Source organism: Elgaria multicarinata, chromosome 1, assembly GCF_023053635.1.
Source record: "Elgaria multicarinata webbii isolate HBS135686 ecotype San Diego chromosome 1, rElgMul1.1.pri, whole genome shotgun sequence".
Lineage (NCBI taxonomy): Eukaryota > Metazoa > Chordata > Lepidosauria > Squamata > Anguidae > Elgaria > Elgaria multicarinata.
Window position 1 is genome coordinate 107068388 of NC_086171.1, and position 21070 is coordinate 107089457.

General features: G+C 40.2%; 1 protein-coding gene across 2 annotated transcripts in view; it reads left to right on the forward strand.

The window, feature by feature from the left end:
• SMG7 (SMG7 nonsense mediated mRNA decay factor) overlaps positions 1-21070 on the forward strand; it is a 68319-nt gene that overhangs the window by 10728 nt on the left and 36521 nt on the right. For both annotated transcript variants that reach the window (XM_063134605.1, XM_063134614.1), the window contains exons 2-9: positions 6058-6089; positions 7122-7239; positions 9265-9397; positions 14727-14898; positions 15730-15801; positions 17950-18100; positions 19081-19216; positions 19935-20097. In XM_063134605.1, coding sequence (XP_062990675.1) covers positions 6058-6089; positions 7122-7239; positions 9265-9397; positions 14727-14898; positions 15730-15801; positions 17950-18100; positions 19081-19216; positions 19935-20097 — 977 coding nt within the window. The remainder of the gene's footprint in view (positions 1-6057; positions 6090-7121; positions 7240-9264; positions 9398-14726; positions 14899-15729; positions 15802-17949; positions 18101-19080; positions 19217-19934; positions 20098-21070) is intronic.

Consider the following 21070-nt stretch of genomic DNA (forward strand, 5'->3'; position numbering starts at 1 on the left):
CATAGTTTTAATTATTTTATTGCTTTTAATTTTTTTCTACTGGTTTAATTTGTTAATGATTTAATATATATTTTAGCTGTGTAAATTATTTATGTTTATATTGTTCTGATTTTATCTGTACACCGCACTGAGATCCCAGTGATAATAGGGCAGGATACAAGTGTTTTAATAAATAAATAAATAATCTGCTACTTGATCCTTTATTTTTAACTGGAGATTCCAGGAATTGATCTTGGGTCCATCTGCATACAAAATATCCCACATGCAGGGCAGCTTTTGATGCCTATCACAAAGTTAATCCTTCTGATCCATTTGATGTGCTAGTTCAGTTTAGTAGTGCATTATGAAGAAGATAGATCCTTTTCAAAGCATGGGGCATAGGGGCCTTTCCCAATGTCCCAACTTTAGCTACTAAGGAGCTGCTGTTTTCCTTGATATCCTTTCTTCAGCAGTAGGAGTGATTTCAGAGAACTCTACTTAGTTTTATTCTGTTGGGAGGTACTGCCAGTTACTTCTAAATAATGTTGATGTGGGTGGAACTGCTAAAGTAAAGAGCAGGAATTGGAGGGTGTATGTTGGGGTGAAGGTACCAGCTGCCAGGAAGCAAGGCCTAGGGCAGGCAGGAGCATTGACAGCAGGTGTTTGAGCTTCAAGGTTATGACTATTTTTAGGGGAAAGTGGACAAACATAGCATGGCATGGCAATCTATTTGTGTGTTGTGAATATTGTCTTTGCAAAAGCTATACATTCTTAAAAATTGTTGAAATGAAAAAAAGGTGCACATATTTTTGTAGAAAATAAGTTCTCTTTAACACTGAATAAACAGAAGCAGCAGATAGGATTTCTGCAATTCATATGATAACAAACCCAGTGCAGATTTTATCTGACATGTTTTCAGGGACACTTAGGAAGTGCAGAAATTTGAGCTTCCTTACTATGGAGTTATAGCATCCACATATTAGATGCTGGGTTTCACATTTTAAGTTGTTTAAGGTATAGCAGTTTATTTGCATACTTCTGAAGAGAGATGTGGGTTTATGGATCAGTTGAAAAAAACAAATCACTGATAAGATGTTGTGGTTTCTATGATTCTTCAATTTAAAGACTTGTAGTCTTAATTCATATAAAAACTATAGTAGATTATTAGACACCTGAGGTCTTATGGATAGTGAAATTTAGCTAAATGACAACTTAACAAGTGGTAGCTATGCATGTAACCACTTGTAAACTGGTAGTTGGTATTACCGTACAAAGAGATCTGTAATGACTCTCCTGGATTTCTGATCAGGGGCAGAAGTGTAGTAAGATTTTTGCATTTCAGGACAAGGTATCAGCTTAATGAATGGGTTTGTATTCACCAGTCTGAATAATCAGACTACTATTAAAATTATGTTATGTTGGTAACCAGCGACTCTTTAACTGTGTAACTGATATAATTTTGAAGTAGGAGGTTGTTAAACCAAAGCCGTTTAGTTTGGTTTTACTGTTCTGGACTCAGATATATTTTTAAAATATAAACTTAAAAATTAATATTAAAATTACGATTGTCACTTTTTTAAAAGACTGCCTACATCCAAACCAAGTTTTCACTTGGGAAAGCTATCGTTCAATTAATTTACCACTCAAGATTATGTAGACCGTACTTCCCACTCTATTGCAAAAGCAACCACGCCCAGATCTCTCCAGGGTAAATGAGTAAATTTTGATAGTCTATCCAAGCTTAGAAAACTTAGAAGAAGTTGGGGTTGTAAGGTCCGTGATGGTCACATTAGATGTCCTGGGCAACAAATAGCTGCATGATAGTAGTGGACTGCCATAGCTGAATGAACAACTATGTTGTTTGGCGATGAAAGTGGCACTAAAGTTGAATTGTCCTCCATGTTGGCAACTTCTTTCTGTAAACTGGCTGTATAGAGAGTAACTTTGGTTTTGTCCCAGGATGACAAGATTGTGTGCACAGCAGTTCCTAAACTTGCTTCAAACATTGGTTTATTCACTTGCTCAATGGGTAAATTCAAAAGCTGAAATGAGCTATCATCAGTATGTAGGTGGTAGAGAGAAATAAAAGGGAAAAGGTGGTAGAGAGAAATAAAGATTCATGAATGCAGGACCCGAGACATTTTGCTGCCTGAAATGGAGCAACAAATGTTTCCCTTCCCCTCATGTTAAGATACAGAGTACCCAAAGCCAGGCAGATTATCCTACAAGTACTTCCCCCCTTCCCCCAGCAGTACAAATAAAGTAATAATAAATTAAACAGCTAACAATTTGCCGTCCTTTCACGACACCCAAAATCAACTGCTGGAAGTGGCCAACTCACTCAACTCACTCTGATATAAGAGTTATCAAAGGATTTGGCACAAATACCCTGGAATTTTTGCATGGGGATTATTGTAGTGGGATAACTGTTTTCTACGAAATAGCACAATATGAATATTATGCTCCTCTGTGTGGACTGTACAAATAATAGTAAACATATTAAATCTTTCCCTTGAAGTCTTCAACTTCATAGCTTTCCTCTGTTTAAAAATACTTCTGTTCCATGTGGGTTCCAAAGATAGCTTGAACATGAGGGACTTTTAATCATAGACTGGCTTGTGAACAGCATTGAACCATTCATAAGACTGATATGCTTCTGCATATCAGTACGAATAAAGTTAACTTAAGCTGGTTCAGAGTTGTGTGATGCCACTCAGTGTTAGCAGTAAGAAAGTTTTTTTGTTTGTTTGAGGTGGGTAGATGAAAGAGCAGCTGTCTCTCTAGTTGCACCAAAAGTTAATTGTTTCTGTTCTCACCTTACAGTGAATTTTGGTTGTGCAGATGCCAGATTGACTAAAGCTTATGACAGCGATGTGGATGATACAAGAAGCACTATAGTCGTATAATGTTCTTGTTACTAAATGGCATCTCAGACATCTTGAATGTGGCAGTTGCAGAAACTGTATATTTAGGGTCATTCCACTCTTTCAATAAGAAAAGAGCATTTCTAGATGTAATTTAATAAATACGATTAAAATAAGGCTGTCCAGGTAACCAATATGTCGATGGTCTGTTTCCTTCTGATTAATTTCAGTGTTGTTTTTAAATGATTGTATGTGATGGTAGTTCACACCTGAGGATGTAGACAGGACAGTTGGAGACGTCTGGGCTTCATCCTGCTTACATGAATCCATGTCAGTCCTGGTTAGAAGTAGCTTATTAATGGGGGAATGGCAGTCTGGGTTCAGAAGCGAATTAATGCCCCCTTGAGAGAGGGAAAACTTCCATCATTAAAAGGAGCTATTCTGAAACCTGTGTGTATGTTGTTTGTTTTGGTTAAAACTGCACTTGATCCTTTTAAGAATAACTGTAGATTGATTTCTAACCTTCATGTTTTTTGCCATAGCAGTGAAGAAGTGGGTGGTGGTTTAGCAGATTTTATAGATCCATTTCTATCTGGCTTTCTGCCAAGATTGGTTGCCCTCATTGATGACCTTCTCTGGGAGAGAGTGACCTCTCAGCAACTTCTGATACTGTTGACCACGATATCTTCCTGGATTGCCTGTGAAAGTTGGAGGCACTGCTTTGCAGTGATTGTTCTCCTATATCACAGGTAGGAGAACCTGCAAGAGGTTCCCCCAAAATGGGGTAAAGTGTTACCAATATCTGGATAACAGCTCCTTGTGATTGAAGTATAGTTCTTGAGCTGGCCCACAAATTAGCTTCCTTAGCAAGCCTCTATTTGTCATCACTACCAGCTCCATCTCTCCTAAAGTCCCCATGCATGTGCAGAGTGCTTTGGGAAAAGGCAGGGTTTTCTCTTATTCACGTTGAGGTAGCATGGGGCAAGGCAATAAGTAGCACGTGTCTCGTCTGCTATTTGTTTTCTTCTCTAGACTGCTTTGCAAGTGAGAGAGAAGTCAGTCTTTTGTCCAAGTTTGCTTGCTAGGGGGCTCAAAAGAGAAATGGAGTCCTGTATCACTTGTGTGCTGCTTTCAATGTGATAAGACTCTGTCCAGGTTTGGACCATCAGTGGGGGAAACAATGCAGCTTTGGTTTTTTCTCCTGCCCCTTGTGCGACTGGGATTACCCTAATTACCCTCGCCGCCTCATGAATTGCCATGTCACCTAAACCTAGTGTGTGTATGTGTAGTGAATTTTCACCCACCCTTCAACTCATGACTTGCAGTAGGGATGTATGAAACCCCCTACCTCAAGCCATCTGGCAAGGCAGCTTGAGAGAAATACTATTTTGTCTCACGTAATGCAGCTGGGAGAAGGGAAGAAATGACTGTTAAGACTCCTTTCCTTCTCCAAACTGAAATGCAAAGAGAGTCTATCACAGGCTGCTAGAGTCCTCTTCATCAGAGACCTGTGACAATTGTCCCTGGCTAACCAGTGAGTAGAACTGTGGACACCTCTCCTTGAGTATCTATCTGGAATCAGTAATGCACTTGATGGGACATTGCTGTTAATGCTAGGAGCTGAGGAACCCTAGACTCAACCCGATCCAAGAAAGACAACTCTCGTACTGTGGAAGCACTCCTGAATTTGCGCGGCTCCCAATTGATGGCTGTGGCTAGGAGTGCATTTCACCAGCTTCCACTGGTGTGCCAGGCTGTGCCTCTTTGTGGATGGCAAGGACTTCCCAACCAATTGTAGTGTATGGGTTGGGGACTTTTTAACTTGACTACTGAAATGTGCTCTTTGGGAGTGACCTTGAAGATAATTCAGAAACTATAGTGAGTCCTGAATGATGTCAGCCTCTTGCTTTTTGTGAGCTGCCTTAGATAATACATTGTACTCATTTTATGAGTGCTCTAATGTCTTCCAAATTGTTTGTGCAGTGGGTGCCTTAGACACATGAAAGTTGGAGAATTGCCTGTACCAATGGTTGGGGAAGCAAGAGGGTTTTTTGCTTAAGCCTGGTGCACAGTGAAATGCTGCTCCTTTCTTCTTTGGTCTCCTTGGTGATGCACTCTCTCTGTGTGTGTCAGCGTCACATTGTGCTAGAGTTGGGTAGGTGGTCATTAGGAAAAGATTCATGGTTGATGCTGGGCACCACTTTTGTAAGAGCTGTTCAGAATGGCAGAGAACTTCACCAATATTAGTGTGAGCATCAGGTGATTATACATCAGTTTCAAAACATTGTCCCATATATTTACTAGACCAGTTTGCTAGAACCAGACAACCGCCCAGAGAGCTTCGGCTGTGGGGCGGTATATAAATGTAATTAATTAAATAAATAAATAAATAAACTACTACACAATGCATCATTCTTCTGCAGAATTTTGGTTATCTTAGCATGTACATGATGTTGTTTAGAAGTATGTTTGATAACTTTTATTTCCTTTAACGTCTGCCTTTTATTATTTGTTTGGGTGAAATATACCCGTGGCCAGTAAGGTAAAACACCATCCCAAAATGTGCATGAACAGTTGGTTCAATAGCTAAACAGTCATACATACTTCACTGAAACTTTAATTCTCTTATGCCATTACAAGTTCGACTCCTGCAGGTCTCTGCATGGAATCATTTTGTTAGCATGCTACATAACAGCAACGGTATATACAAAACTAAAGGTACCAGGTAGAATTGCTGGGAAGCATAGCATTCCTTTCAGAACCAAAAAAGCAAGTAAGTAGCCAGATGTGTGAAAGTTTGAGTGAGTTTTTGGTAGCAGGGAAGCATCTTGTTGGTTGAAAGATTGTGAGGCTGATCTTCAGTAGTCTTCAGGGTAGTCTCCAATAGGATGAAAGTAAAAGTAAAAAAAAAAGAATCACTAACCCTGCCCTAGGCCACATACACTGTGGGGTAGTTTTTTGAGATAACCCAACAAGGAAAAGTTAAAGATTATTTCAGTAAGTTGGTCGAATGTATCCTGTTCTGATGATGATTTTTAAGCATCAAATAAATGTGGGAATAAATAATAAGGAAATGCTCAAGTGATATGTTTCCTTTAGCCTGCTAGTAACATCAAGATACACTTTCAGAATGAAATTCAGATAAGTTTCACTGATTGTAATTTATTATTGTAATTGTTTTAATAGTTATTATTATTGTGTGTTCCACTTGCAGGCAGGCAGAAGTCCTGAAGGCTGACATGACAGGTAATGAGCTATATTTTCATTGCAAAGCTGCCAGGAACTTGGGTGGTTTATTTTCAGCAAATGATTTTGTAATGCATGAATTTGCTTCCATAAATCTGCTTGCCATGGTGAGTATGATACCAGCCACTGTTGCACAGCCATCGTCCCTCCAACTTTGAAGATGAAGAGGTGGGCAGGGATTTTTGCGAACCATCCATTAAATTTTTGTAAACTGTCCAGAGAGCTCCAGCTATTGGGTGGCATAGAAATGCAATAAATAAATAAATAATCTGGACCGCTTAACTGTTGGAGGTGGTACAATTTTGGGTTTGCCTGGCAAGGCCAGCTCAAATTTGTGAACCTGTGGGGGATCAGTAAACCCTATCTTTTCCACTCATTTTTGTGCCTCTGCTTCTAGCTGTGCCACTCTCACTAATCTGTTCCATCTCCTGAACCCAAAAAGCTAACAAACATGAGAAGCAGAAGCTTATCTTGCAAAACTATCCAAGAAATCTCAGAGCTATGCTAATATGTTATCATTATGGCAAAGTATCTGAATCCATACATTGGTACCTAACTGTTGCACATCAACTAGGTTTAGACGATTGTGCAGGGGGAAGAAGCAACTGTGGCTTTTCCCCCTGCCTTTGGGTGTGCCCCGTGCAACCACCATTTGCATAATTCCCTATGATGCAGCCTGGGTTGGCATGTTGTATGAACCCACCGTGGGGTGCAGTAGGGCAGGGCTTTGTACCCACCTTACAACCTATGACATGCAAAATGCTGGTTTGAGACGACACACCAACTTGTGCTGCATCGTGGGCAACGATGCAAATGGCAACCACGATGGCTTTCTTCCTCCTGCACAGTCGTCTGAACATACCCATAGTTTGCACCCTGCAAGGTTCTAAATCACACACTCATGTTATGGGGATAAGTGTTTTGAGCGACAAGTTTTACTGATGTTCTGTATCTTAGTAAATCTTTACTTGAAAGGGGAAAATTCAGTTGTAATGATAAGCATTAAAAATCAATATTCTTCATTTTACTTAGATTCGAAGCTGGGTCCAGCTGAAGCCTGGACATCCAGACAAGCTTTGCAGGACTTATACCAGAAAATGCTAGTAACAGATTTGGAGTATGCATTGGACAAAAAAGTGGAACAAGATCTGTAAGTAACTCAGATATTTATGGTTTGTCAAAGGGAGGGTGAATTGCTTAACAGTTTCGGGAAGAATTGGTGCCATTTATTAAAAAATGCTGCTATCTTTGAGTGTGTAAGCTTTAAAGGTCTACTGTTCTTGCAGTATTTTCAACGTATCGCTTGGAAAACTAATCTTGAAATTTGGCTGAAAATGTGTGGTGTGACGTATACTTTCCAGTTCTTTTCTTTTTGTTTTACAAGTACCTGCTAATAATGTGGCACAAATGCCTAAGATATTATTGAAATGCAAATATTTATTTTTATTTAAATGAAATGTTATATGAAGCTTTTTAATTGAATAGGCGTCAAGAGTTGTAAGACCCTGAACCAGGACTTTCTAAAGCCTGATATCCATTGAGACTCTCGTACGGTTACTCTTAAAAATGATGATTCTGACCTGTAGACTTGCTTCTCACTCAGTCACTTTGGGAATAAAAGCCAAACTTAAGACTGATCCCTCTCCTGCTTTGAAATCTAATTTGCCTTTGCGCTGCTCATTTTCTCCATTGATGCTTTCTAAAAATTATTGGTTATTAAGATAATGTAGGAGTATGCCAGCTAAAAGCAAAGTACTTTGCAAGGAAGCTGAGGTGCTTTATAAGTTTCGCTGAACTGGAGAAGTTCAATATTTGTGATCTGGGTCTTACAGACAGTTATAAAAACTGTAGTTTAGGGGTTGTCTCATGTTTTCAGCCATTAAATATCTTAGGTTTTTTTTTAAAGGGCACATTGAGGTTTGTGATGAGAATTAATTCTGCTCACCACTTTGTCTGTGTTGTTGTATTTGGTGGAAGCATAACTCTAGCATTGGATTGTCTTAAAACAGTGAACTGTCCCTTGTAGTTATGGGTTGGGTGGTGGTGGAAAACGGAGGGAGGGTGTGTATGTTGCACAGATATGGTGAGGGTTACTCTCAGAGGTCTCAGAACTGGGCCATTCCTTGTCTTCATACTCCTACTTGGGGCCCATTTTTTAGTCATTCTAGACTCCTGATCAGCCATTATTTCTGTCAGAGGGCCACTTTGAAAAGCAACTCAGGTTAATAGGTCGGAGTCCCAATCCCTGAGACCAAAATCCCCATTGCCATGCCCCTTGTTTGCCTTGGTTATTCACAGTTGTAGGATGGGGATTTGACCCAGGAACTGCTAAATCTGAATGCCCAATTTGATCCACTTCTTCCTTGACAAGGAACTTGACGATGAACAGAATTCCATAGTGACTGCGTTGAAATTTCTGTTTTTTTAAGACATGTTATAAGCCATAATAATGCGGTAGTTAGAGCATTGAAATGGATAGCAACACCTCATAGTACTGCTGTCTAACATTTAAATCAAGTTCATAGCATTGCCAGGCATAGAATTTAGTGAGATAGGCTGAGTACACTTGTTTCTAGTAGAAACATTCTAAATGTTTTCACCATAATCTGTATACGAAAAGAAGTACGGAACACAATGTTGTTTCACTAACCAGTCTTGATGATAATTTTATATTATGGGTCTGCCAGGCTCCTTCATTGCAGGTTTTTAGGAAGGCCCTGAATTTTTTATTTTTTATTTTTACTTTGGCCATCTCCTGATTATGTTTCATTGGACATAATAATTATTGGACTGGGTTGTAGCTGCAATTGTATGTAGTATGTTTTGTCTTACACTGGTATTTGAGTGTTGTTTTTAAGTCTGCTATTTTTCTTGCTGCATTATTTTTTATTGTATGAATTTATTGTTGTATGCCACCTTGAGAGGGCTCTTGATCTGAAAGTTGCTCTTGAAATATTTTAAATAAATAAATAATAAATAAATAAAATAATAATTTTAAAGGGTGCAGATGAAATAATAACCTGAAGAACTGTGATAATGCCTTTATTCTGTGGTTCTTCGTAAGTGGCATTAAAAGCAGCACCTTCCCATTCTCATGGAGGCCAGTGTCATTTAGTGAGTCACTTTTGTGACATGTAGAACAGCGTGAAGCTTCTTTCTTTCTTTCTTTCCCTAGGTGGAATCATGCCTTTAAAAATCAGATCACAACTCTACAGGGTCAAGCAAAAAACCGATCAAATCCAAATCGGAGTGAAGTTCAGGCAAACCTCTCTCTGTTCCTAGAGGCAGCTAGTGGCTTCTACACACAGGTGAGTCAAGGGACACTGACCATGGGGTATGAGAATTGCAGAGCTGGTTGGCATGAAATTGTTCATGCAAAAAACAACAACAACCACCCACCCACCCAAAAAATTCTGCAACGAAACAAAACCCCTCCAAACACCTGAGAATCTGAAATACCAAAGGTATACACATTAATTAAATTATTAAGATATAGGAAAGGAAAGGAACCTCTCGTGCAAGCACTGGGTCGTTGCTGACTTTTGGAGGGACGCCAGCTTTCGCTGACGTTTTCTTGGCAGGCCTTATGGTGGGGTGATTTGCCGTTGCCTTTCCCGGCCATGATTACCTTTCCTCCAGCTAACTGGGTACTCATTTTACCGACCTCAGGAGGATGGAAGGCTGAGTCGACCCGAGCCGGCTGCCTGAGAACCAGCTTCCGCTGGGATCGAACTCAGGCCGTGGGGAGAGTGTCAGCTGCAGAAACTGCTGTTTTACTGCTCTGCTGTAGGTTTTTAATACTAAAGTAGAAGGAATCCATTTTTCCTTTGCTTCCAAAGGCATTCAGGTTGTTATTCATAGCCAATCTTTTAACAACTGTATGCAAGGTGGCTTCCATAAAATCCTCCTCTCATAATGCTAGAACTTGGGGGTCACCCAATGAAGCCAGATAGTTGGAAATTTAGGATGGAGAAAAGGAAATAATATGTTAGACAACACATAGTTAAATTTTGCTTCCTCAAGATATGATGGTTTTTAATAGGGGAGTAGACAAATTGATGGCGAGTGAAGCTACCAGTCCAGGATAAGAAGCAGCATGCCTCTGAGTACCAGTTGCTGAGGAATAATGGAGGGAAAGGGCTGTCCTGCTTTAGTTTTCCCCATAAGCATCTTGCTGGCCACTGTGGAAAACATGATGCTGGACTATATAGGTCTTTATCTGATGCACAAGGGATCTTGTGCATATGTATTTATTCCATATTACTTTTGCCGACATTCTGTTGCAGTATTTTTCCTTTGTAGGGACATTCGGTAACATATGGACATAATTTAAACTTAGTCAGATCATTGGTCTATCTTGTGTAGTACTGTCTACTCCTGTCTGGCAGCAGTTTCTTCAAGGCCTTTCTCATCCCTGCAATCTAAGTTTCTTTTATCTGGAGATGCCATAGATTGCACCTGGACCTTCTGCATACAAAACATATGTTCTTCCCCCTTAATTTTAGCTGAGGAGAGGTGAAGTAAGTCTAGAATAATCAAACACATTCTCTGTGCTTGTTAAATTTTCATGAACTTTCAGTCTTATGCAGAAGCTCTCTTTTTGTTCAAGGAGATGATGGTGGAGGATTGTAAAGTGGAAACACTTAGGCATAACTTGATTTATCTCAATATTTGTTTGCAATGGAAAACATCTAAGGGTAGCACATAAAATGTTCTGTAAAAAAAGAGGATAAGGGTGGCATGGGTTTACCAAATGTAAGTGTTTATTAGTGTGGGTGCACGGTGGCTTTGATGAGTGAATTGTTTTCCCCAGGCTAAGATATTGAAGCTGAACAGAAGGTGTTAAATCATAGCTTAGTTAGTTCAATGTGATTTGAGGAGAGATCCTGGAGAACTAAATTCTGTAAAGTTAAGTCAGTTCAAATTACTCTTGAAATATGGTTTAAACATAAAGCTAAATTGAGTCCCGGATTATCGCCTTTAACTTGTGTTTGATGTAACGATCAAGAGAACACAGTAAGAGAACAGCTGAGTGACACTTCCATTTGGATAAATTTTGAAATGATATCAATTAAGAACAGGTTTAGTAATGAAGTATTTTGACCTTGAAAGAAATTGGTGAGCTATTAGGTGGAAATAGACCCCACCCCAGGTTGATTTTCAATTCAAGAACGTTAGGGCCTAATTAGGAAATATGGGGACCTGAAACAAGAGACCCTGCATTTGAATTAGAAATATCAAAAAATGTAAATCAGGATCTTATTGGCAAAATTTAAAAAATATATAAGATGGAAATTACCATTTTAAGGAAAAATCGGAAGTTCAATAATGATGTTACCTTCCCCCCTCATAGGATATCTTTAATTTGTAATACATGACAAAATGTGCATTGGCGATGTTCTTCTCATCACCTGCTGATTTGTTTCATATATCTTGCACATCTCATATGTCCAGTTACTAATCAATTTTGGAGAAAGGCTATTAGGATAATTGAAGGAATTTTAAGCTAATCTTTACTGGTAGATCCCAAAGTGGTTATACTATGTTGTTTGAAGAATATAATGCTAGAATCTGATTTAGAGTTAGTAATTAATTTATTAACAAGAGCTAAAATTTGTAAAGCCACTCATAAGGGGGGAAAGTAATGCTCCTCTTTGGATTGTTATTTAAAGATAAGGTGCATTGCGGTCATGTCTAAGATTAGTTATTTGAGAAACTGAAAGGGGAGTTAATACTGAGTGCTTTATGAGATTTTGTTTGTTGCATAATGGAATAGTAACATTCAGGATGCCATTCATAGACTCATAGAATAGTAGAGTTGGAAGGGACCTCTATAAGGCCATTGAGTCCAACCCCCTGCTCAGTGCAGGAATCCACCTTAAAGCATACCTGACAGATGGCTGTTCAGCTGCATCTTGGATGCCTCTAGTGTAGGAGAGCCCAGAACCTCTCCAGGTAATTGGTTCCATTGTTGTACTGCTCTAACAGTCAGGAAGTTTTTCCTGATGGCCAGCTGGAATCTGGCTTCTTGTAACTTGAGCCCATTATTCCATGTCCTGCACTCTGGGATGATTGAGATGAGATCCTGGCCCTCCTCTGTGTGACAACCTTTCAAGTATTTGAAGAGTGCTATCATGTCTCCCCTCAGTCTTTTCTTCTCAAGGCTAAACATTCCCAGTTCTTTCAATCTCTCCTCATAGGGCTTTGTTTCCAGACCCCTGATCATCCTTCTTGCCCTCCTCTGAAAGCACTCCAGTTTGTCAGCATCCTTCTTGAAGTGTGGTACCCAGAACTCGATGCAGTACTCAAGATGAGGTCTAACCAGTGCCAAATAGAGGGGAACCAGTACCTCACGCAATTTGGAAGCTATACTTCTATTAATGCATCCCAAAATAGCATTTGCTTTTTTTGTAGCCACATCACACTGTTGGCCTATATTCAGCTTGTGATCTACAATAATTCCAAGATCCTTGTAGTATTGCTGAGCCAAGTATCCCCCATCTTGTAACTGCATTTGGTTTCTTTTTCCTAGGTGTAGAACTTGGCATTTATCCCTATTACATTTCATTCTGTTGTTTTCAGCCCAGCGCTCCAGCCTATCAAGACTACTTTGAAGTTTGTTTCTGTCTTCCAGGGTATTAGCTATCCCACCCAAATTTGTGTCATCTGCAAATTTGATAAGCATTCCCTGCACTACCTCATCCAAATCATTAAATGTTGAAGAGCACTGGGCCCAGAACTGAGCCCTGTGGTACCCCGCTCATTACCTCCCCACAGTTTGAGAAGGTACCATTGATAAGCACTCTTTGAGTCTGATTCTGTAGCCAACGCTGGATCCACATATTAGTTGTTCCATCTAGCCCATGTTTAGCTAGTTTGCTAATCAGAATGTCGTGGGGCACTTTGTCAAAAGCTTTGCTGAAGTCAAGATATATTATGTCCATAGCATTCCCACGGTCCACAAGGGAGGTTACCCAATCAAAAAATGACATTGTATTAGTCTGGCAGGATTTGTTCTTAACAAATCCGTGCTGGCTTCTAGTAATCACTGCATTGTTTTCAAGGTGCTTACAGAATGACTGCTTTATAATCTGCTCCAAAAATTTCCCAGAGATTTATGTCAGACTAACCAGTCTATAGTTCTCAGGTTCCTCCTTTTCGCCTTTTCTGAAGTTAGGGACAACATTAGCCCCCTCCTCCAGTCGTCCAGCACTTCACCCATCTTCCATGATTTCGCAAAGATAACAGACAGTGGTTCTGAGAGTTTTTCTGCCAGTTCATTGTAGGATGCAGTCCATTGGGCCCTGGAGATTTGAACTTGTTCAAAGAAATTAGATGTCCCTTGACCATTTGTTTATCAATCTCAAGATGCAATCCTGCTCCTTCAGCTTGTACTTCACTTTTGCCAGAGGGGTCATAGACCTGCTTTTGAGAGAAGACTGAGCCAAAGTAGGAATTTAGCACTTCGGCCTTTTCTTTGTCATCTGTTATCAATTTGCCATCCTCATTGAGTGGTTGAACCACCATTTCTTTCCTCTGTCTTTTACTATGCATGTACCTGAAACAAGCTTTTTTGTTGCATTTAGCATCCCTCACGAGCCTCATCTCATTTTCAGCTTTAGCCTTCCTGATGCCATTCCTGCACTTCTGTGCTACCTGTCTATTATTTTCTTCTGGAGCCTGGTCTTCCTTCCACTTCCTATATGTATCCCTTTTTGTTTTCAGGTCATCTCTAAGCTTTTTGTGGAGCCACATTGGTTTCTTCTGTTGTCTTCTATCTTTTTTTCTTGTTGGAATTGTTTGTAATTGAGCTTTTAAAATTTCCTTTTTTAAAAAACTCCCACCCATCTTGGACTCCTTTTCTCATTAGGGTCACTTGCCATGGGACCTTGCTTATCATAGTTCTGAGTTTATTAAAATCGGCTTTCCTAAGATCCAGAGCACGTGTATGGCTATACTTATCTTTCGCTTCCTTTAAAATCAAGAGCTCAAGTATGACATGGTCACTTTCCCCCAGAGTTCTCTTAACTGCCACTTTATCCACTAAGTCATCCTGTTTGGTCAATATCAAGTCAAGGATAGCTGATCCTCTAGTTCCTTCCTCCACTTTCTGTAGGAGAAAGTTATCAATCACACATACCAAGAATTTCTTGGAAGGGCCACTTTTGGCAGAATTTGTCTCCCTACAGATATTGGGGTAATTGAAGTCCCCCATTACTATTACCTCACATTTCCTTGAAACACCAGCAATTTGCTTATCAAAAGTTTTATCCTTCTCCTTGATTAGGTGGTTGGTAGCAGACTCCGACTATCATGTTCCTTTTATTCCTTGCCCCTTTTATTTTAATCCAGATGCTCTCGATGGGGCCATTGAACCTCTTGCATTTTTTGTCTTTATGAATAACTGTGAATTTCCTATGAATAATTCATAGTATAAAGACTTTTAGGAATTGCGTATTTTGAAGTTGCATGGTTTGTATGTTTTGTGTATTTGTAATTTTTTTTAAAAAAAGCAACACCCCATAATACTAAAGTTTGAGCATACTGTTTGGCTTTCACTGAGAATCTGAATCCTAGAAAAATGGTCTCCTGTATGTAATACAGCTACTAAATGTATTTGATTGTTTCTAATTGCAGCTACTGCAGGAGCTGTGCACAGTGTTTAACGTAGATTTGCCCTGTCGTGTGAAGTCCTCCCAACTGGGAATTATCAGCAATAAACAGACACACACCAGCGCCATTGTGAAGCCACAATCTAGCTCTTGCTCGTATATATGCCAGCACTGCCTTGTCCACCTTGGAGACATTGGTGAGTAGTAGAACCAGGAAGAGTGCTGCATAGTATCACCTGCAAGAGTAAGGTGTGCATAAGCTGTGCAGTTTTAGGAGGGTGGGGTGGGGACAGGAGTAGACCATGTGAGGGAAAGTATCTTATGGCTTCTTGGCAAAGAGAAATAGGAGTTCCAGATGATTGAGCTAGAGCTGGCCCTGGCATTAAGCACCATGAACACTTCATCTTAGCTGGCAGGTTCTGGGATGCCATTAAAGGGCAGCAAATTGTCAGATACAAAGTTTTTGCAACTCTGGGCAACATTTGGATTTTCTGCTAAATATATCTTAGGTCATCTCTCTGCTGAAGGAACAGAGTGCAAGCAGTCTTCATGAGACCTATATTCTCACCGGATATTTGAGTTGTACCATCCTTTGTGGGAGGTTTGTACAAAAGGAATTGTGGCAGAAAATTGACAACCAGTGCCTTTTTGGACAGATATAAATAGTAGAGTTTGTGTTGAGTGTTAATAGCAATATGCAATTGTAATCCGAGAAGGAAAAAGAGAATAAGAACGTAACAATTGCCAGACTAGAGCAGACCAAGGACTATTAGTCCAACACTCTACTCCTGATTGCAGCCAGGCCTGATGCCTCTTGGCAAACTGCTGGCGGTCGTCCCTGTTTGTCCACTGCATGGTTCTGTCTTTAGTTTCATATCCTGACCATAAAGCTCAAACTGTGTAGATTTTATTGTATATCAAGAGTCCTCTGTGGACTGTTGATATCATCAACAAACTCTTAATTATTTTAGAAATGGTGAGACTAGTAAGCCAATGTTCTAATGTTTTTTTTAATCTTGTTTTTTCAGCTCGCTACAGAAATCAGACCAGCCAGGCTGAGTCCTACTATAGGCACGCAGCTCAGCTTGTCCCCTCCAATGGTGAGTTTGTGAAATGCAATCCATATGGTTGAGTTTGGCAGTTTCTGATCAGTGCTGTGCTACATGATCCTATGTGTGTTGACTGTGTTCAATGGGGCTTACTTCCCAGTTAGTGTATTTAAGATTGTAGACTTAAATACTTAAATTTCCAGGTTGTTCTGTCTTTCAGATAAAGGCAAAGGAGATTCTAATGCCAAGTGGTTAGACAAAAGTTATCACTGCTGAGAATTTTGTATTCATGTCAAGTAATTCTTTGCGATTCACATGCTACTTTTAATAGTGACTTACTAAATGCTGATTTAAAATCCCATTGGAATGGTTTTTTCACTTCCCATCTCTGTTTTTGAAAATATCTATGGAAATGAGTCATTATGGTTCAGTGCAAAATTGGCAACTGACCCCCTTGGAAGAAGGATGTAATATAGCATATTTGTTTTGTAGTAATTAATAGTAGACAAAGTTAAGAATTTATGCTTCATACGACCTGGCTATTTATTTTTATTTAATTTCGCTCTACATTTGATCCAGAAGGATCTCTGTAGTGGCTGACATAAAATACAGTTAAACTATCCGTTAAAGCCATCTGTAGATTCACACTTTCTTGGAACACACATAGAATCCCTTCCTCCATCTATATGACCCATCCCCGCCATGCCAGCTGGGGCAGGCCCAATCTGTTAGTTGCAAGTCCCTTTCCCGCAGGAGATAAACAATTAGTGAGCCAAGCTTTGTAGCAACCCGCTTTGTTATGTGAGGGTTGGCATGTTGTCAGTTAACTGCTGATTATTAACAGTGGTCAAATAGTGTTAGATAGTCCTGGAAGCCGAAAGTGCTTACCTTTTTTAATTTCATTATGGTATCATTTGTGAGCAGTGGCAGGAGGGGTGAGGTTGCCTGCCCCCGCCCGCCCTGCCGGCAATGAGGGCAAACCAAGCCGCATAACTCAGCTTCTCCTACTGGCCACCTGATATAATTACAGCCATCTCTGAACCGAAACACAAAGTGGCATCTGTAGCAAAGATGTCTACCTAGGGAACCACCAAAAATTACATAGCTTGCTTCAGCAACCAGCACCTTATGATGTGGTGTATTTAACAGTTGTTGCTTTTTTGTTTATTTTGATTTTTTTTAAAAAAAATGTAACTGCAGGATGCCCAAACGTTTCAGAATGAAAGCCAAAGAAGGGAACTGTTCATTGAATTGTTCACGTTTATGAAAAACAAACAAATGTTTGCTAACATTGTTAAAAGCTATAATTCAGTACAATTTATTTAAAAGTTAATTTCCTTGTTTTGCAATAAGTTCATGGGTGTGTTGGTGTAATTAACATAAAATATCAGACCCGTTGGTGATTAAAGTTTGTTTTTTGTTAATGCTTTAGAAAATCTTGACCTGTGTAATGTCTCAGCCTGTGTACAACACATGGCACCCACACTCTCTCATGTTGTCCCTTCCCCTAGTTTATTTCACATTTCTATCATGCAAAGTTGGATATTTTGGGAGGATGTGCTACACCAGTTTAGAAGGAATCCTTGTTTAGAGGAGGTGGAGTCAGAGATGTAGATTGTTGGGAAGTTTTGTTCCTTAGGAATGTTGGGCAAGATAATAGCAAATACAAATTGTTGTTCTTTAGAGGGTTTGCTTCTGGGCCAAGTTAAAGGTGCTAAGCCCGTGGCGGCTTGGGATCTGCATACTTCAAAGACTACTTCTTATTATATGAGCCTCCATGGTAGTTGTGGTCAGTAGGTTTGGCCTTACTTCCTGTGCCTTTGTTACTTGAGGTAAGAACATCAGCTGTCAAGAGCAGTTCCTTCACTGCTGTTACCCCGAGGCTTTGAGATACTGTCTCAGATAACCACGGCTGTGATGATGGATTTTTTTCCCTATTAGTAAAAATATTCATGATCTTGTAAGCTACCTTGAGCTCTGAAAAGGCAGGGCAATATAACTTTACATAAAATAAACATATTTAGGTTGGAAGTAGACATATGTCTGGTTTTTGAACAGAGATAAGCAAAAATAGATGTTCCCTAGAATGTAGGAAGGCAGCTGGAATTGTACTTGTAGAATAAGTCCTGAGCTCCAAAAGTCCTGAGTCCTGAGCTCCAAAAGTTTTCATTTGTCCTTTTCTTTTTTCGCTTGCTTTAGGTCAGCCTTACAATCAGCTGGCTATCTTAGCATCCTCCAAAGGAGATCACCTGACCACCATTTTCTACTACTGTAGAAGCATTGCTGTGAAGTTCCCTTTCCCAGCTGCCTCTACTAACCTACAAAAAGCACTTTCTAAAGCACTGGAAAGGTGAGCCTGATATGTTCTGGGTGTGAATAGTCATTTCTAAGATTTAGGGTATGGTTAGGGCCACATTATAGATCTTTCCTCCTCAAGGCTACACCGCAAAGGACATGATTTACACATCAGTAATTTCCTTTTCCCTGTGCCTCTTATAGGCTAGAAGTAGCAACACCTTTTTGCCTGTGATTGTACATTGTAAATAAGCTACTCAATGGAAAATTTGTGAACCGCCCAGAGAGCTCCGGCTATTGGGCGGTATAGAAATGTAATAAATAAATAAATAAATAAATAAAATGCCAATGATTTTCAGTTAATTTCTTTATATCCAGGTATGTTTGGGGTAGGGCCTTGATATATGTGTGCATATGCATATATTTTTCACAGTTACTCACTGATAGGATCAAATATATGTCCAGAAATGTGATCAGGATAAGAGAACTTTGACTTCCACTTTAATCATTGTTTTGATATGGTCTAGACCAGAAATGGCCAACTGGTGGTCTGTGGGCTGGATGTAGCTCCCAAAGCAATTCAGTCTGTTCCTTGGCAGCCTTATATAATGTTTCCAAGTGGTAAGAAAAAGATTCTAGGTTGCAGTGTTACTACTTCTTTTTCAATTTTGTATGTAGTAGGTAAATGTACATACTTGTCTAAATTCTTCTGGCTAGAGCCAACTTTTATTCCTGTTCTTGAATTGTTGTCTGAAAAGCATAGGCCTTGAGATTACAGAAACTGGCTGTCCCTGTAATCCAAATGATAAAATCCTATTAATTTGAGAGATTCTAAATGTTAATACTTTTATCTGCAATGCACTTGTCTTGGGAGGAGCAGTCAACCACAGCCACTGTCTGTTCTGTTTCACACATGCTAAATGCCTTAAAGAAGAAACTAATGAGCGTTATATTTTTGTGTAGTAAAGAGCATTGTTCCTGCCTTGTATATCTGTTTAGAAACACTGATATACAGTTTTTATCTTCTGATTGCAGTCGTGATGAGGTGAAGACTCAATGGGGAGTGTCTGATTTCATTAAGGCATTTATAAAGTTCCATGGCCATGTGTATCTGAGTAAGAACTTGGAGAAACTGAATCCTCTTCGTGAGAAATTAGAAGAGCAGTTCAAGGTTGGTTTTACAAAATGTGACCTGTTTTCCCTGTAAAACTAATGTCCATGTGGCGATTGGTACTCTGATAATTCCCTTGTTAAAGGAACATAGATAAGTGTCTTTCAGAGCTCTTTCTCCTGTTCGCACCCCAGCTTTTAAATATCTATTGGGGATGCCTTGCTCCATATTTCTTTCTTTATTGAGAAATGATTGATGTGGCCATGGAGCAGGACAAACACTTACGTTAGCATCTGCCTTGTGGAGCATCCCACCCAGGGAGATCTACAAGAGACGTCTTTGACTTCTTTCTATTGACAGTTAAAGATCCATTTTTTCCTGCAAGCTTTTCAGATAGCTGGTTGAATTGAGGCTGTTTTGGCCTGACCTCCTTTTTCTTATTGCTTAGTTTTTAATTATTTTTAGAGTCATAGGTTTTGTTTTGCTGCAGCAATGTGTGTCACCTTGAGAACTGGATTTCTGTACAAAGGCAATTTAATAAATGTTAATTATGATAATGATAAATAATACAACAAGCACACAAGCCAAAGGACTTCGTTGGGGCGAGGCTAAATCTTCTGCCAGTGACCTTATTCACCAAGAATCATAGCCTCATCCTGAATTCTGTTTCTTGGCCAAGCTGTGTGTAAAATATATGGATGTTGCATAGTAGCTGCCAGTCAGATTGAGCTGTTCATATTGGGAAGGCTGCAGTGTCTGTGCTTCCTTTTTGATACAGAGGCTGCTGTTCCAGAAGACCTTTAATTCTCAACAGCTAGTCCACATTACCGTCATCAACCTGTTTCAGTTGCATCACTTACGAGACTTCAGCAATGAGACTGAACAGCACAGTTACAGTCAGGACGAGCAGCTCTGCTGGACACAGTTGCTGGCGCTTTTCAGTAAGTACTAAAATTCGCTGATCTTGAAACAAAGCTTGTCTTTAGGGTAGCCAAATCTGCTGGACAGTGGGATGTTCTAGCCAGGTGGTGGGCAACACTTCTCACCGGGTGATTGCTAGCCAATTTCTCGTGGGACACATGAGGAGGAGTTGCTGCTGGTGCAGCTCTTGCAACATCCTTAAATTAGGAGGCAGCTCTAGCAGTGGCATAACTTCCCAGTTACTGCTGAATGGAAGAGCAGGTGAGAGACTGAATAAGCTGGGCATGGGGATTAAATCGGGATCACTCTCCCACTGCAACTTGGCGCCTGGATAGTCCATTGTATTGCCACTGATAGCGTATCTGGCTTCTTGGCTACCACTCTAGCTGCAGCCTGCTATGAAGTCATCTGCAAGAACCACATTGACCTGAGGAGGAGAAAGCTGGTGGGGGCATGGGCATAGATTTATCCGTGACCCAAGCCCTCAGTGATGCAAATCATGTGAAGAGAGGGGGGGAGAGCACTGGCCCCGCCCCCTCCGTTGTGTCCTTGCCACATCTTCCACCCGTTGGAAGTGGAGTTTGTGTGTAGGCTTCCCATGTGATTTAGAATCCTCACTTCCTGGGTTTCTGGATTGCATGGGGAACCTAGGCAAGTCCAACCAGCTCCCCGCAGCTAAAGGTCCCCCTCCCACAAGCAAAAGGAGCGATATGAATGTGATGGAGGGAGTGGTCAACAAGCACAGTCCCCATCTCTCTCCTTTCACAGTTTGCTTGCATATGTTTGAATGCCTGACTAGGGTTCATATCTCTTTGCCTGGTTCTGCTGTTGAAGGCATTATGTCCTCACCTTTTTGCCTTTCTCAGTATTCTCCACAGAGGTCAACTTTTGTGGTGGCACGTCCTTTCTTAATTCTGTTACACTGAGGGAGCCTAAGCTGATCCCTCCCTCAGTCCTCAAAGTGAGCTTTCATAGCCAAAGTTATGTTGCCAG